Source organism: Tiliqua scincoides, chromosome 3, assembly GCF_035046505.1.
Source record: "Tiliqua scincoides isolate rTilSci1 chromosome 3, rTilSci1.hap2, whole genome shotgun sequence".
Lineage (NCBI taxonomy): Eukaryota > Metazoa > Chordata > Lepidosauria > Squamata > Scincidae > Tiliqua > Tiliqua scincoides.
This window is the reverse complement of record NC_089823.1, coordinates 23,816,548-23,834,751: the sequence shown is the minus strand read 5'-3', so window position 1 is coordinate 23,834,751 and position 18,204 is coordinate 23,816,548. Positions and strand designations below refer to the sequence as shown.

At 43.4% G+C, this 18,204-nt stretch overlaps 1 protein-coding gene across 1 annotated transcript in view; it reads right to left on the bottom strand.

The window, feature by feature from the left end:
- Positions 1-7,792, bottom strand: part of TNFRSF19 (TNF receptor superfamily member 19) — a 40,194-nt gene extending 32,402 nt beyond the window's left edge. Inside the window, exons 1-2 of the mRNA XM_066621246.1 lie at positions 7,727-7,792; positions 5,689-5,799 (exon numbers count right to left, since the gene is read on the bottom strand). Of these exons, the coding sequence (XP_066477343.1) occupies positions 5,689-5,799; positions 7,727-7,792 (177 nt within the window). The remainder of the gene's footprint in view (positions 1-5,688; positions 5,800-7,726) is intronic.
- Positions 7,793-18,204: the final 10,412 nt, after the last annotated feature.

Genomic DNA, 18,204 nt, shown 5'->3' with positions numbered 1-18,204 from the left:
CTATCCTTGGTTTTTAAAGATTACTCCAGCCCAATCCTATGGACTCTTTGTGCTGGCAGAAGTAGCGTTCCACCAGTGCTAACTGCCTTGCAGTAGTTGCAAAAGCACTTCTTGCAGCACACAAAGTAGCATGCTGCTGAAGTGCTGGAGGGAAGGCATCGATGGAGGTAAGGCAGGGAGAGATCTTGCACAATGTCAGTCTAGCAAGCTAGGAAGAAGAGGCTGCATGGCACCCATAAAGGGCACCACGGACCAGGTAAGTTTGGGAACCACTGGGCTATGCCACAGATGAGTATTCAAGGCAAGAAATGGCTAGGGCAGCAGTTCCCAAACTTTCCATGATCATGGACCCTTCTTTTCTTCCCTGTTCTCCCAAGCACCGCCATCTTCTACTGTGCAACATCTTGGGGACAGATCACTCAGGGTAGAGAGGTAAGATGTAGATAGAGAGAGAGAGAGAGAGAGAGAGAGAGAGAGAGAGAGAGAGAGAGAGAGAGAATATGTCTAGGGATGGATGTGACCACCCTGCCTAACATCCGAGAGTCCCAAATCAAGACCACCAAAGTGGTAGTGAGCTGCCCAACAAGCAATCAATAAACCGATGGGGAAACAGGGCGATTATGCCTGGCAGTTGTGGTGTCATACTGTGAGGCTATTGTCATGGTGACAGCACCATAACAGTGGCTCAGGGACTTCCTGGAAGTCTCTTGAGAGCAGGCCATGATTCTTTATGCATCTGACCAGCTATACTGGATTTCAAAAGAATAAATCAAAGCAAGTAAGCAAATCACTTCACTTGCATTTCCACCAAGCCACTTCTAAAATAAGATATAGAGCTGTGGGGTAAACATGCCCATCATCATTGCATTGATACTGCCTAGTAAAATCTAAACACACACCTACCTAAAAGAATTCAACCTTCCCAAGTTGATTGGTAAATATGGAATCTAAATTATTTCCATAATGTGAATGTGTCCTTCTCCAAAGTGTCAGTCAACTTGACAACAAGTGGCACTAATGGCACTTATTATGCTTACTGGGCCCGGTTCAGACAAAGTTAAGCACATTTAAATCTACTGATTTCACTAGAGAAACTGAAGCATGTGCTTAAGGGCACAATCCTAACCAACTTTCCAGCACTGGCATAGCTGTGCCAGAGGGGGAGTGCTGCATCCTGCAGTTGGGGGACAGTCATGGAGGCCTCCTCAAGGTAGGGCAATGTTTATTCCCTTACCTCGGAGTTGCATTGCCCTTATGTCAGTGCTGGAAAGCTGGTTAGGATTGCGGCCTAATTCTCCCAATGAGTTAAGGGAGATTTCTAGGTGAAGAAAACTAGTATTTAAAGAATGGGAGGCGTGGACCCCCTGAAGAGATCCAAGTATCCAAGGTTATAAAGCTAAAATCTACTTAGGCCAGTGACCACGAAAAGAGACTCACTTTCCAAAATGACTTCTATTGGGATGCACCTAACTTTACAAGATGAAAAAAATTTCACTTTACCAGCCACTAACATCTCTGTTTTTATTCTTTTAACTATTGGGGGGGGGGGAGAACCTCCTGCAGCATTGTTGAACTTCACATTCATTGGATCTGGAAATTCTGGTGACCTTGCACAGACAAGATCGCCTACTCATGAGTAAATGTGTGCATGCTTTTCCGTTTGGTTTCCATGGGCTCAATACATTTTCCTTATCAGCTAGCAGCTTGTCAGTTTCATTAAGCCATGACCCACTGGTGGGTCCCTACCTACAGTTTGGTGGTTAGATGATTAACATTTTATTAGCAATATTAATGGTATCAGGAGCTACAGAGCTATCTCTGGACAGATGGTAAATATTGAAGATAAAAAGAAGCAGTCAGAGAAGCGTTCACAAAAGTTGTTCAGACACTCCTATGAACTTTAATCTGAATCATCACTTCAATATCTTCTCAACAACTTCTGCCAAACACTGCCTGTACACTTTTAAGAGAGAAGGGAATAAGGCTGGAATATTTACTAGTGAATTTAATGCAAATCCCTACTGCGTGTTAGGCAATGCAAGCCTTAAGGTCCAATCCTATCCTTGAGGTATGCTGATGCACCTCCACGTACGCTGGTGATATGCAGAGGTGTTTGCTTCCGATGAGTAAAACAGGATTATAGTCTGTCCAATTCTATCCAACTTTCTAGTGCTGATGCAGTCGCAATGCAGCCCTGAGGCTCCCTGACCTTAAGGAGCCCTCTGTGACTCTCCCACTACAGGATGCAGCAAATGCCCCCTTGGCACAGTTGCATTGGTGCTGGAAAGTTGGCTAGGATTGAACCCTTTGTCTTGATGAACACAATGGCTTATTTAGGAGTAAAATAACACCGTTTTCAAACACCTCACATGATACAACAACACTGCTCCACAGAAATCCGCCTGCTGACAGATGCCGGTGAAAGGTCCAAAAACTACACCAACATAGCTCAGACATCACTCAGGCACAGGCACAACTCCACAGGTGTAGAGGCCAAAACAGGAAGGAGATCAAGGTGAAACACTACAGAGAGTCAAGTACACACATTCTAACTCTCATTCAGACAATGAACTCCCCTTCAGACAATAGACATGCCCAAAGCTGGAAAAACACTAAGCCAATGACAGAAATGGTAAAGGGGAGGAGAAACCCCATAAGGAACAGTGGGGAAGAAAAAACAGAAAATAGCCAGCTGGCCACTCAAGCAAAAGTTAAATGCCTGGCTGATTAGGACAAGTCCCTTGGTTGAGCTCAAACTCATTTTGTTTGGCTCTTGTGCAGTGAGGCTGATGTCACCACATAGACTCAAACTCACCACACAAAGTCATGGGTATTTGTTCACATGGCTTCCCTCTTCCAAGGGCCTCTTTCTAACCTTACTCTGCTCAAAAATGTATGCCTTGTGTTTGGGTGGGTGAAAAGAAGGGACTTGAATCCTCAGTTCTGGGTCACCTATCAATTTTTTGCTTTGGCCCCAATGAAATGGTAACTCCTGCAGGAGGTGAGGGTGCTGTGGCATCCTTGTGTCATGTATGTGTGTGATGTCCTTGGGACATCTCCCTGCGGCCGGGAGTGGTGCCTGTTGCTCATTCCTAGTGGCTGGCAGGGGCATGTCCCCCCAGCATTGGTCATGCATTGGCACTGCACCTGCTCGATTCACTCTCTGGTTGCCAGAGTAGGGACTGATTGAAAGCAGCGACTGGTTCTTTTGACATCACATGGATGACACTCCAACCAGCTGTGTCATGCAGACATCATACAGATGGATGTGCCAACTTCATTGTGATGATAAACAGATGTTACACAGATGACACCCTGCCATCAGGATGCTGCTCCATGGATATTGAGTTGTGTCAGCGTTTCCACAGACACTGGAGGCGTTACTGGGTAGGGTTGCGACAGTGTTGCTTTACCAGGACAGGTTTGGCATTTAGCCCTTGCTGTGCCAGTGTTGGTGCATCAACATTGTGAGCAGCTTGAGCTTGGAGCGGGGTGGAAATCATTCTTGCAATTAGGCTGCACTTTGCAAACCCAGAGAGAAAATCCTGGAAGTGCAGGTTGACTGCAAAGAGGATCCTCACAGTTTCAAACTTGGGCAGAGGGCTGGAGTTAATCAGTCACACTGATCTTTCAAGGAGCTCTTAGAGCATTCATAGCGCAGTATGACATGGAATGGATCAGACCTTGTCCTAAGACTGGAGCCGAGATGGGGCGTGAGGCTTGTTCCTGAACATGTGCTGCTCCTCAGAGGTTCTCTGTCTCTAAAGTTCAGCATGACATCAGAGACAAGATTCTCCCTCTTTGGGGAGATGGGCAGGAATCTGGCAAACACACATTTTACATAATGAAAGCAGAAATTTAGGGACCCCTGCCATTTAGAAAAGAAAGATGGGAAACATCTAAAAGAATTACTTGTAACTCAAAAACTTGCAAATTCTTACATCTATAGAAGACCAAATTATTTCTGACCTCCTTATTCTCTGAGATTTACCCTATGCCAAATGTAGCACAGTACAACATACTGTACACAAATTATTATGAAGAGTTTCAGAACTGCCACCTCAGCTTTTAAGAAATTTCACTCTCTTGATTCAGTGTACTTCGGTGAACAATTCTAAACAAGTACTTAAATGCCTTGAGAACAGGAGCTGTATTTAAAATCCTGCCTGCAGCTTAGTGGATATGCATATCTGCTGAGCTTTAAAAACTGAAGCTGGGATTGAGACAAACCCAAATAACTAATTTTACATGCCTAAAGGGTCTCTGTGCTTCTGTTCCTCCAACAGTTATCTCTCCCCACTCCCTTCTGTTTCTACATAGTCAGATTGTTGAAACTGTCAGTTTGCGATATGGCATGGGAGTGGGGTCTGATGTTCAAAGAATAAAAAACAAAGACTATACTGGGATTCCAAAGTAGATCTCTCAATCATCCTTCGTAAGTGCATGCTACTAACATTTTTTTTAAAACTTTGCAGAGCCAAAAAGCATTTGCTTAAAGAATTTTTAACTTGAAACAATCCTGCAGAATTGTGTGTAGACCTTTTCTTACCACAGTGTTTACTATGGTCCCAGTTTTAAATATCTGATTAGTAGGCAGTCTAGAAACACTGTTGCCCCATGCGTCAGGAAGCATATAGAATAATTTTTAAATGCAGTTTTCACACTCTCCCCATAAATACCCTAAAAAGCTGTGCATCTTAATCAAGCATGGTGGCACAATAAAGAAAAGGTGTATTGTTCTGTAACACTAAAATCCCCTAATAACTTTAAGCTTATGGATGTTTTTGAGCAAATCTTTTCAAACCACCCAGAAACCACAATACTTCAGGTTTTTTGGATTTTTTATTTTGCCATCTATAGCAAAGAATTTAAAAACCGCACATTTTAATCTTTTTAATGATAGGAATAATCTTAGATGCTACTTCTGAATATTAAATCCATAGCAGAGTTCTTGCTTCACAACTGTACAAAATGACATCCCAGTGACTTACATGGGAATTTAAGTTGAAAAACAGTTTCCTTGCACCATCAATAGTGGCCCATATATGTGAGTATGTATGTATGCATGTATTGAAGTGTGCGTATGTATGTATTGAAATACTGAATTAAATTCTAACAGTTAAAAAATACAATTAAAATCTAGAGAAATTTTTTTTTTACAAAATTCTTATTTCTGAAAAAAATCCACGCCAATTTCCAGAAACAGCCAGAGTTGCTTACAACCCAGAATTAAGAATGGCTTGAATCCAAAGAGCTGTTTGGGCATGCTAAGTGGAATCTCTGACTTCTTCCTTTTGAGAGGCACCTCCCCATGCTACATCAAAAACTGCTTGGCAAACTTTCCTCAGTTTTCAAAAGATGTGCAAAGGGGGGGGGGGAAGCAGCTGCTGTTCAAGAAACACAAATCCAGATCTCCTTTGGGCACATGAAATTAGTCATGCTTACAGTTCTTTGGATACAATCAAATAAACACATAATTATAAAACCAAACAACTAAGAACAGCACACCACAGCAAAAACAATGTCTGTGTTTGGAGGAAATAGATACAGAGGCATGCCCCCATGCAGGATGCCCCACTTCAAACCAACCCTGTGGATCTGCCCTACCACATTAGTCCTCAAAGGTCCCTAGGCCCAAACTCCCTCCCCCCATGACTTTAATCTGATTTTAAGCACTCATATAAATACCTTGGATGATTCCATACCAGGCCCACACTGTTTGCATAGCATACAGTTTCCATCCTGATCTCTGAACTCTTGTTCTCTACAGTCTCCCGTTTCACAGAATACAGTATTGGACTACAAACAAAAACAAAAGATAATAGTAATTACAGTTATCTGCTGCATTTGAACCCCCAACTTTAAATCAAAAACTTATATCCATCTGAACAAGTTACTGTGCTAAAATACTTCAATCTTCAAGATTTTTAATTCATGTAGAAGCAAAATGAATTCCATACATACAAATACATGCCTTTGTGGTATCTTATCACACCCTGATTTCAAACCTGTTAATGTGAAAGAAGGTCTTACTAATTCCATTGAAACATGTAAGTTTGTTTGATGCACTCTAGAGCAGTGGTTCCCAGACATTTTAGCACTGGGACCCACTTTTTTAAACAACACTCTATCAGGACACACCTAGGTTTACCAGGCTTTAAAAAAGGAGATATAGAAAGAAATATTTAATTTGTTGTATTTGTAAGGAATAATGAGAAAAAAGACCCTCAAACATTTATCTCCCTATATATACACACGCTTGCAAACTGCTCTTTGCAGGGTAATTAGCTATAGTATCTGATTTTTGAAAAGCCTCAGGGCTTGAGGCAACTAGTTATCTGATCTTTCCATCATCCTTTGGCTACCCACCAAAAATCAGGTTGCGACCCACCATTGGGTCCCAGTCCAGTTTGGGAACTGCTCTAGAGAATCTTACACATATCCAACTTCCATTTAGTTCAATTAGACTTGATTTCTTGAACTGTATGCTTTACTCCTACTGATGTGAATGGGACATAAGGGTACATAACCTTCAATACTTTTCAATATTTTCAAGAAAGTGTGTCAAAGGTTGCTCTCCTGTGCACATTAACATGGGAGCGAGTCTCATTGAACATAGTGAGCCTTACTTCTGAGTAAACATGCTTAATATTGTACTATAATTTGTAGTTCAGGTTGCAGTTCTACTACAGAGATCTAGAAGTTTGCTAGTAGTTTTGGATCAGAAATTCTTAAACACCTGTGAAACAAACACTAGTATCATACAAAATGTAAGCCTACATTTATTATCCCTTGGTTAACCATGTGACTTACCCATGGTTATTCCTTGGCTAACCATGGGAGTTAGCTTTAGGCTAACTCACAATATCTTACAGCACAATCCTATGTATTGCTACTCAGAAGACTCACTGAGTTCAATTGTATTTACTCCCAGGTAAGCATGTACAGGATTGCAGCATTTATCAGCTGACACAGATTAGCTATCTAATGAACCTTGGCCAGTTATTCTTTTATTACCACAGTTTTAACAGAGGAACATCAAGTCAAATTTCATGAATTTGTATTGCACTCTTTCAACATTCAGGTGAGGTTAATTGTGCTACAGCAGGGATGCCCAAACCCCAGCCTGGGGGCCACTTGCAAACCTCAAGGACTCCCAATCCGGCCCACAGGGAGCCCAGAGTCTCCAATAAGCCTCTGGCCCTCTGGAGACTTGCTGGAGCCCACACTGGCCTGACACAACTGCTCTCAGACTGTTCGACCTCTCACATGAACTGTGGGACGAGAGCTCCCTCCACTGCTTGCTGTTTCATGTCTGTGATGCAGCTGTGGCAGCAAAGGAAAGGCTGGCCTTGCTTTGTACAAGGCCTGTTATAAAACTTGAGCTATTGCCTGATCTTCATTCATTCATATAAGTTCCACCTCTAATATATTTATTTATGTAAATTTTTTTTTCAAATTTGAAATGTAAATTAATTCTTTTTTTCCCCTCGGCCCCTGACACAGTGGCAGAGAGATGATGTGGCCCTCCTTCCAAAACATTTGGACACCCCTGTGCTACAGCAACTGGGACCCAACAATGCAAAACCTCATAGTGTGCTCATTCCTTCATATTTGCCTTTAATCCACAAAATGCCCACCAGCATATTATTTCTGAGGTATAAAGACTGCATTTGGGCAACATCAATTCACACTGCAAAATGAAAAGTGTTGTTTATCTACTTACCAAATATGATAGCAACATCAGAACCTTCAATGTATTATATGACGACTGTGTCCCTTTTATATCCATTTCTTACCCCTTTCCTTTAGTGAAGAACTAAAGCTGCAAACAAAGAAAATCATTTTAAGAAGTCAAGAGGGAGGATGCCCACTGTAACCTTACTACACAAGTCAGATTGAGGCACGAACAAAGTCACATTGTATTCCAATGTTGTTCCCCCTCCCTGACTAGGCCTGTACAATCCTGAGGACTCAGCACAATTCTCCCATAGGGCAGAACTTCTGCATGAAAGGTGAAAGAGACTTGGCCCCTAATCCCCAGGCACTTGAGAATCTGGCCTAGTTCACATTGAGGTGGCAAACCACCATGAGATGGACCATTTCAGCCTGCAGCTGAGGGAATGATTGAATGCCACTTCATACAAAAGAAATTTCCCTCTACATAAGTAGAAGAGCTTTCAGAGAGGTGGGTTTCAACCTAGCCTTCTCTACAGTACAGGCATGCCCCCTTATCCGCAGGTGTTCCTGAAACAGTGGCTATGGGTGAACAACTGTCCCCGATGTCTTGGGGCCTCCAGAGGGGAGTTCCAGCTCAGCACAGGCCGAGGACATCTCGGACTGAGCTGTATAGTTCAAAACATGCGACTTCCAGTTTCACAGAAAAACCAAAAGTGACATTTTTAAAGCCTTACGTGGCATTGGGAGGCCTGGGGCTGAGCTGAGCTCCCCCCCCCCACCTCTGGAAGGAGCATGTGCAGGGGTATGTGCGGTGGGGGGCTAGACCTGATCCATGGATAACTGAATCTGCAGATACGGGATCCTTAGATACGGGGCACCCCTGTATGTGAGTTTTCTAAGTGCTTGGAGTATTGCAGTATGGAGAAGCATATGGTCATGCTTCCACCTGCCTAAAAGCATCTCTATATCAAAGACTGCAATCCTTTGGACAGTTACCTGGAAGTAAACCCCACTGAACAAACGGAACATCTGAGTAAACATGCATAGGACTGAGTTGAAGGTCTCCTACAATCCAGTCAGAGGAACCAGGTTGTGACTGCATTCTGGGATGAGCTATAAAAAAAAAACAACCTACAGTTCTACAGAACTTAGCATTTGTGCCATCACCACCACACACCTATCAACATTTTTTAAAAAATGGTAAGGATGAATGTCCGCACAAATAAACTTAAATGTGCTGAACAGATTGGCTGATGTACAAGAGATGTGTCATGACTGGGGACTGACACACCTTCTTCACATGGGAAACAATTGACTGATTCAGCATTCTTCTGCCTGGTACATATTTCACATATCAGGAAGGCGAGTTTGCACTTCCAGTTAAGAAATTTTTATGACCACTCTTACAGTGCAATCCCATAAACGTCCACCAGAAGTAAGCCCCAATAAACTAAATGGGACTTACTCCCAGGTAACTAAGTATATAGGATTGCTAATTTTCCTAGGGGTAACCTCTACTGAACACAATGGGATTCACTTCCAAGTAGATATGCACTTTTATAGTACTGTGTACTTAGTAGAGGTAGGTGGGGAAAAGGACAGAATCATTTCTTTCTTATCTTTCAGGATCAGCACACAGTTGCTTAAGAAATACCTGTGCCCATTCCATTTTTACAAATCAGCATCAGAATTACTTTTACAGTTTCCCATATTACCAAACCAATACTGGCATGAAAAGCATCCAGCCAGAAATAATTTATGCCACAGGTGAAGCACAACTAAACCTGCAATAAATAAAACCCAAAGCTTTAGTGATTGACTTTGGGACACTAACTTTCATTTTAGCTTATAAGGCTTATTTCATATCTGGAGTTTTTAGACTGTCTGGATCTACAACTGGTTGTGGATGGGTCTCCCAAGAGCTGGATATATCACTAGTTGTATACATACCAAGAAATCAGGGGCTGTCAGGGCCCTGACCTGTCTGCGTCCTCCCAAGTGGGAGTTCTGCATCAAAGTGAGTGGAAAAAGGTGTCATGGGTTCCATATGGTGTTCAAGGAACACACCACAAAGTGTGGTAAAGGGGTTTATTTTGACACTGCTGCAAAATAGTCATTCACAAAATGACTATTTTCATTCATTCAAGTCATTCACAAAGTGGTTCACATAGCTAAATAAGTGGTTCTTTGCCCCCAAAGGGTTCACAATCTATCTTTTAACCACCCTATTTTTGTGACTGAAAAATCAGAGGGCTCAATCCTAACCAACTTTCCAGCATTGACATAGCTGTGCCAATGTGGTATGCACTTCATCCTGCAGTGGGGACGTAGTTAAGGGGCATGTTTGTTACCTTAACTTAGGGTCGCATTGCAGCTACGTCAGTGCTGCAAAGTTGGTTAGAATTGCACCCAGAATATAATAAATCCACATAGATAACAAATCATCCTTGATTAACAAAAGCCAGCCAAAATAATACAAACTAGGCTTACTATAACCGTATGTAGAGAAACTGCTCTAGTTTAAAACACACATATTTTAGTCAGTTTTCTTACTGAGATATTTTTCTTACACAACTGTTGAGTAATTTTCTGTTGAATGGCAAATCTAACATTTCCCTACTAATATTGCCAAACCCAATACCTGCAACATGAATTTCATAAGCTAAATCTGAGCATTAGTCTTCAAAAATCAAACGTTTCATATGGCATGATTCTAGCACTAACCCAGTGGTTCTCAAACTCTCTGCGAGAGTTTGAGAGCCACTAAGTACTTGTGTGGATGAGGGGGAAGTAGCGGGGGCGGGGGGAAGGCAGCGGCATGATCCCCAGGATTGCGCCGCCCAGGGGGGCTGCAAGGGCTCGGGTGCAATTACCCAAGCCTCCTGCAGCCTCCGCAGGCTGTGGGAAGCCCGGCGCGACCTGCAGCAGGGCTCCCTGCAGCAGTGAAAGTAAATGAGGAGCGATCACGCCCCGCCTCCACTAAAGCGGAAATGCAGTGCGATCCCTCCGCATTTACTTTCACTGCTGTGGGGAGCCCTGCTGCAGGTCGCGCCGGGTTCCCGGCAGCCTGGGGAGGCTGCAGGAGGCTTGGGTGAGTGCACCCAAGCCCCTGCAGCCCCCCTGGGCGGCACAATCCTGGGGACTGCGCCGCTGCCTCCTCCCTGTCTCCAGGCTGCCCCCGCCCCTGAAGGGGGCAGAGGCCAGGGCTCAGTTTGAAAAGCCCTGCACTAACCTAATACATCTGCTCATTTTGCTGTTCTGCAAGTAAGCAGATTGCCTCATTTATACATTGAAGAATTACTTAACCTCCAAACAGCGCAATACATCAAAAGACTACAAATTGAATTTTATGACTGCTGCAACTTCCAACAAGAAACTTGTGAACATCTGGATATTAAATTTCAGAGAATACAGACAGCTTCTACAGTTGCAAATTCTCCTTACAGCAGAAATTTACAGTAGAAATGTCCAAACTTTTTTTAAGTCACGCAGGTTTTATAGGCATAGTCCAATTCACAAAAACATCCCAGGATACAGCTCACTGCTAGTTTATTTAGGAACAGTATCCAGAATAACTCGAATAAGCAATGATAACATAGCTCTTTTCACACAGAAAATTAGATTAAAAATTAGAGGGGTAGGAGAATACAAATAACTGATTGATTCGCCTAGAAGCAAGTCTTGAAAGAAAACTGTGCCAACGGCATGCTTCCTGTTTCTGTCTCCAGTTCAAATATTTCTGGCTTAAAAACAGACACTGCTGCACTTAATAATGGGCTGCTATTGGGCAAATTTGTTCTCTGCTGCTATCAAGTGGCACTGTACTGATGTCAGCTGGACACAAGCCATTATCCTTTTCCTGTGTATTCCAAAAGAAAAGTCAGACCAGAGTTCAGGCATGTGTTCACAAATTCAACAGAAGTAGAAATGTGTTTTCTACTTTAGACATTAAAAATATTGGTTTTTAATGTAACAATAAAAGATATCCAAGAAACTGAAGGGTCATATTAACATTAACTTTCCATTATTAATTTATTCTGCTATTAATTTATTCTGCAGAACCACTATTCTGCATTGGCCAAGGCACCCAAAGTGGTTTACAGTATTAAAATAAACAGAAATGGAACAAAACATAAAGAGCAAAATTGTCAGAAGCCATTGATGACCTTGTCAACAGCAATAGCGTAGCTACAGGGGGGATGATGCAGTAAGTACTGCAGGCGCTACAAAGTGCCATGGATGTGCCACCTCCCATTCGCCATTAGAGCAATTCTGGGCAGTGATGACAACATGCAGGCACGCTTTCGTGGTGCTACTGCTGCCCAGTGGCTCTGATGGCAAATGGGAGGTGGCACTTCCATGGCACTTTGCAGAGCCTGCAGTACTTACCACATTGTCCCGCTCTGTAGCTACACCACTGCTCAAGAGCACCCTAGCCTGGGCTTCTTTTCTCTTGCCTTCTTTCAGCGCACGAAGGCCTTAAAGGAGCTCCTAAGAATGTGGAGAAGGGTTACTCTAACAGTTTTCTCTGGCTCTTGATGGTTTACCAGGAGCTGATGACAAAAGCTCTCTGGCACAGGGAGAATAGGTAAACCCCATTTCCTTCAGGTCGTTTTTCCTGTCAAAATTCTGCCCAGGCTGCTTTCCTGCCTTAGGCTGAAAATCAGTGACAGGAATGATTTTCAAAACCCATAATTCCAAGTTCCAGCAGTACACAACAACCACTTTGTGCTAAGTCCTGGATATACCCAGTATGATTTTCAACTATTTTCTTTGAAAAATCAGACATCCATGTCACAAAATAAAATAGTTTTGAAAATCCCCTCAGTTTTAAGAGCAGCTATGAGTCAGAGGGCTACTGTTGAAAGGACACAAGCAAAAAGATTCCTTAGATGTTAATTTTTTGGATCCTAGCCAACCAACTTAATTAACCCACTGCCCAATCCTATCCTCCACCATTGGTGCCAATACAGCTGTGCTCACACTGCATCCAGAGCTGGGGAGGGGGTGGCAGCAATCAGTCGGCCTGTCAGAAGAAGTAAAAATATTTTCTACATACTTCTTGCACAGGCCTCCTGGTGGCCTATAGGTCTCCTCAGACCTAGGTCAGCTATAGCAAACTCAAAAGAAGAAAATAGGAACATAAGAACAGCCCTGCAAGGACCATCTAGTCCAGCATCCTATATCTCGCAGCGGCCCACCAGATGCTTCAGGGAGTACAAAAGACCACAAGAGATTTGCATCTCAATGTCACGACCCTGCATCTGGCATTCTATTTACCCATACATCTCCCAACAAAGACACTAGACTGCACTTGGGTTTAAATTGGGCCACTTTATTAAAAGCCAGTTACCAATTTTTAATGCATGAAACCTACTGAACACACCTTCCCTCCCTCACCAGTCTGCGGTAAGTGAAAAAACTGTCATCCACAGCCAATTCAGATGACAGAAGAAAATTTCTACCTGGTCCTTAGCTAATCTAGACTGTACATACCCACCATGACTTGTAACCTGTGGTAGAGTTTTCATCCAAAAACCTGTCAAATTCCATTTACAGGACAGGATCTTTGTGAAGGCTGGTGCTGCCAAGATCCACCCCATCCCAGAGGTGGTCATGGGCTTCCCCCGGGGCCATCTCTGCCTTTGCCCCCATCCCTGCTCCTGATCCGGAAGTAACTGCAGTGACATCATTGTGATCCAGAAGACAATTACTTCCATGCAGCTGCCTCCTCTATTCCCCCTTTGAAATGAAGGGGGAAGGAAAGAGGCAGCACAGGCTCCAATGGAGCCTTTTGCGCTGCTTCTAAGTGGCGCAAAAGGCTCAAACGGAGCACTCTGGAGCCACTGGAAATGGCACCCTGGACAGAGGCGAGTGCTGCTTCCAAGAGGCAGGTCCTAATCTACTTCCAATATAAGCATCATTATTTCTATTGAAATCTATTTCAAGAATAGCATTTGTTTTAATGATAAAGGATGATTCAACAAATTTTACAAAAGCACATCTAATTTTTCACTGTATCTAGGAGAATGGCTTACTGCTGGAATTAAGAAAGATGGCAAGATTATACTATTTCTTCATTGTATTACCAAGGTTCTTGACAAGCAAAACTGTATTCAAAATTATTGCTTATTGAAATTAGTGCATTGTCATTCTATAATTCTGTGATCTTCCAGTTTTGCAAATCTTTCATTTTGTCACTTAAGGAGTGTTGGTATAATTTGCAGTATGCAGTTTTTAACATTTTTTACAGTATATATTCTAATGATCTGTTTGTAAAAGTTGCCTTTTTACCTGTTTGTATGGTTACGTCCTTGTTTCTGGTGGATGTTATTTTGTAAGATATATCTTCACATTTTGAAGATATACCTTCACATGTGTCTTTGGAACTGCACAATTCTTTTAAGTGTACACTTTGCAAATACTATACAGGGTTCATAGAGCTCAGTTAGTTCAGTGAGCTGGGAATGGCTGCAGTTCTCTGTTGAGAGCATAAAAGGAATGCTGCTGGATCAGACCAAATATCCATGCAGCCAGGTATCCTATTTCCAACAGGTGTCTACTAAATGTCTCCAGGAAGCAAGGCATGAAGACCCTCCCTCCTGTTGCCCCCCAGCAACTGCTACTGAGAAGTATAACCTGGGGCAGTGTGTGCACCTACAATGCCTAAATCCCCTGCTGTGAGCCCCTGCTCGGTCCCAGAAAGTTGGAAGAGTATCAGAATCCCCAGTGGTGCAGCAAACCAAAGAGGAAGCCAGACAAATGGGCTGGTGGCTCATCCATTTGCGCCCCCCCCAAGCATGACCAAGGGAGTCACTCTATGTGACCATTTCAGGAGGCATCATGGCAAAATCATCTCTGAGTATACCTCCTTTGAACATGTGAGTTGCTAAGTGTTGTACACTTTGTTGACAAATCCAGGCTTTGCTGCTATGCAATGTTCAAAACAATATTTCTGTGATTCTCAAATGTTTTAGCACAAGGACCCACTCTTTAGAACAGGGGTGCCCAAACCCTGGCCCTGGGGCCAGTTGCGGCCCTCGAGGCCTCTCAATGAGGCCCTCAGGGAGCCCCCAGTCTCCAATGAGCCTCTGGCCCTCCGGAGATTTGTTGGAGCCCGCACTGGCCTGACGCAACTGCTCTCAGCGTGAGTGCGACTGTTTGACCTCTTGCGTGAGCTGTGGGATGAGGGCTTCCTCCACTGCTTGCTGTTTCAAGTCTGTGATGCAGTAGCAGCAGCAAAGGAAAGGCCAGCCTTGCTTTGTGCAAGGCCTTTTATAGGCCTTGAGCTATCGCAAGACCTTCATTCAGTCATATATGTTCATCTTTAATATATTCATTCATGTAAATTTATTCAAATTTTAAATGTAAATGAATTCTTTTTTCTCCCCGGCCCCCGACACAGTGTCAGAGAGCTGATGTGGCCCTCCTGCCAAAAACTTTGGACACCCCTGCTTTAGAATAACAATCTGTTGGGACTCAACAGAGGTGATGTCATTAACCTGAAAGTGATGTCATGGCTGGAAGTGACATCATCAGTTGAAGCTATGAACCTAAGCTGTGATCAGCCAAAGATCCCATTACACAGTGTAATACTGTTACTTTGCATAACTCAGAATTCAAACATTCCAGCTTGGCAGTCAAAGTAGATTGCAGACTTGCATCCAGACAGCCCTCCCCTCCTTTCCAGTTTTCCTTCTACCTACTTATTTAGGGCAAAGTACCATGCCTCTCTCCCACCTGGAGCCCACCCTGTCCAGCAACCCCTGTACTCTGTATTTTCAGCTCTGTATTTTCAATGGTTGCTGAGTTAGGTGCTACGTGACCCACCTAAAATTGGCTCGCGATGCACCTAGGGGGTCTGGACCCACAGTTTGAGAAACACTGCTTATTTTATTTAAGAGGTTCATTTCCCTGCTTTTCAATGAAAAAAAGGCCTCAGGACAGCTTACAATAAATACAAAGTGAAAAGCCATCCTTTTTACATCCACAATAAGCCACCCTAAAAGTCCACTAAAAAGCAGCTCAGAATAAAATTCAGCAATGCCATAAAAGTCATTGTCTTTAATGAAAAGTTAAGGAAAACATAATAGTCTTAGTCTGAAGTCCAGATGTTAATACTGTACCAGTGGGGACAAATGCATTTTTCTAGAGAGAGAATTCCAAAGCCAGGTGCTGCCACAGAAATGGCGGGTAACAACCCACTAGCCTCTGAAATCAGAAAACCAAGAGAAGGGCCTCAGCAGATGAGCCTAACTAACCAGAAGCTTCAAAATTGCTGTTGCAACACAATCCTAAGTACCATGTTTTTATTCATAAGAACACAAAAGCCCAGCAGGATTGAGCCAGAGGTCTATTTAGTTCACCCGTTTCCAACAGTGGTCCACCAGCTATCTCTGGGAAACCCAGAGACAATACTTCTCTCCTTCTATTGCTCTCCAGAACCTGGTATTCAGAGGCATATTCCTGTTGAGCCTGAAGGTAGCACATAGCCATCATGACTAGTAGATATGTATAGCCCTCCATAACTTTGTACAAGCCCCTTGTGGAAACCATCCAAGCTGGTGGCCACCATCACCACATCTTGTTGCTAGGAATTCCACACACTGATTATGCAATAATTATCCTGGGACAAAGTCCCACTTTGGTGCTCAATGGAATTTCCTCTCATGTGGGTTGAAGCTGTTCTCATTCTGTTGGTTACTGTTTTGGTATTTTATATGGTTTTGCATTTGTCAGCCACTTTGGAGTTCCTTTAGCATGCGCAAAACTGGGTTTTAAGTCAAGTCCCTCTCACTGGCATAGCTAGAGGGGGGTGGCGCACTAAGTTTTTCAGGGAGCCTCCCCTGCAGTGTGCAAGTGGTTCCTCCCCCTCCCCTTGGGAGCCATTTGCCTCTGCGTTCCCCCCCCCAAAAGGCTCCAAAGGGGAGAGGAGGAGCCACTTGCAAGCTGCTGTGAGGCTAAATGGAGGTGAATGGCTCCCAAGGGGAAGGGGAGGAGCTGCTTGCATGCTGCAGGGAGGCTCCCTGCAAAACTTAGTGCGCCGCCCCCCTCTAGCTACACCAGTGGTCCCTTTCACACAAAACCAAAACTAGGGGACATTCACTAAAATTGAGTGTCAGGAGGATTGGAACAGACAAAAAAAAATATTTCTTTATCCAGCATAGAATTAGTCTGTGGAACTCCTTGCCGCAGGATGAGTGATGGCGTCTGGCCTAGATATCTTTAAAAGGGGATTGGACAGATTTCTGGAGGAAAAGTTCATCACGAGTTACAAGCCATGATGGATATGTACAGTCTGAGATTAGTTGGTGAGGGCTGAGGAGGAATTTTTTTGTCATCTGAATTGGCCATGGATGGCAGTTTTTTCACCTACCTCAGACTGGTGAGGGAGGGATGGCTTGTTCAGTAGGTTTCACGTTTTAAAAATTGGTCACTTGTATTTAATAAAGTGGCCCAAGTTAAACCCAAGTGCAGTCTGATGACTTTGTTGGGAGGTTCGAGAGTAAATAGAATGCCAGATGCAGGGGAGTGGCAGTGAGATACAAGTATCTTGTGGTCCTGTGTGCTCCCTAAGGCAATGGTTCCCAAAGTATGACTCGGGTCCCACTGGTGGGTTGGGACCTGATTTTTAGTGGGTCCTGTAGCAGCTGAGCAGACCCTCCAAGGAAAACACTAGTGATGGAAGGATCAGATAACTCAGTGGCTCCCAACATTTTTCCTCTTGTATACCCCTTGGTAGTCAATTTTCATAAATTGCACCCCCCATGTTAGCAAAATGCTTGTAATTAATATAGTTGCTGTTATTTCAAATTTATGTTTTCAACTACAGATCCATATCTGATAATACATGAACCGATGACCAGAAACTAGCAGTTACTGGGGCTTTCACAAGCCTTCCTGTCTTGCTAGCCCACAAGGCATTCTAATACAGACCTGCCTTTTCCCACCATTATTCAATTCTTTATTGAGTACCTCTAAAGGTTCTGGCAAGCACACCCGGGGGTACATGTACCCTAGGTTTGGAACCACTGAGAGCCCACTCCTATGCATGTCTACTCAGAAGTAAATCCCATTATAATTAATGGGGGATTACTCCCAGGAAAGTGTGGACAGAACTGTAGCCTGAGATAACTAATTGTCTCAAGCTCTGACACTTTTCAAAAATCAGATACATGAGCTCAGCCATTTTCAGCCACTATGCCGTGGCACACTGGTGTGCCGTGAATGGTCCCCAGGTGTGCTGTGGGAATTTGGGAGAGGGTCATTCATTAGTAGGGCCATTGGAGGATGTGAGCCCCCCCACTGACAGCACAGTGTGCCTTGTCAATTGTAAAAAAAGCTGATGGTGTGCCTTGACCATTTTATTGCCTTGCCAGTGTGCTGTGAGGTGAAAAAGGTTGAAAATCACTGCACTAGCTGCTAATTGCCCTGCAAAGAGCTCCTGCAGTTTGAAAGCATGTGTAAATATAGGGAAATAAATATTGGAGCATCTCTTTTTTCTGGTTATTACTATGGGTAAAT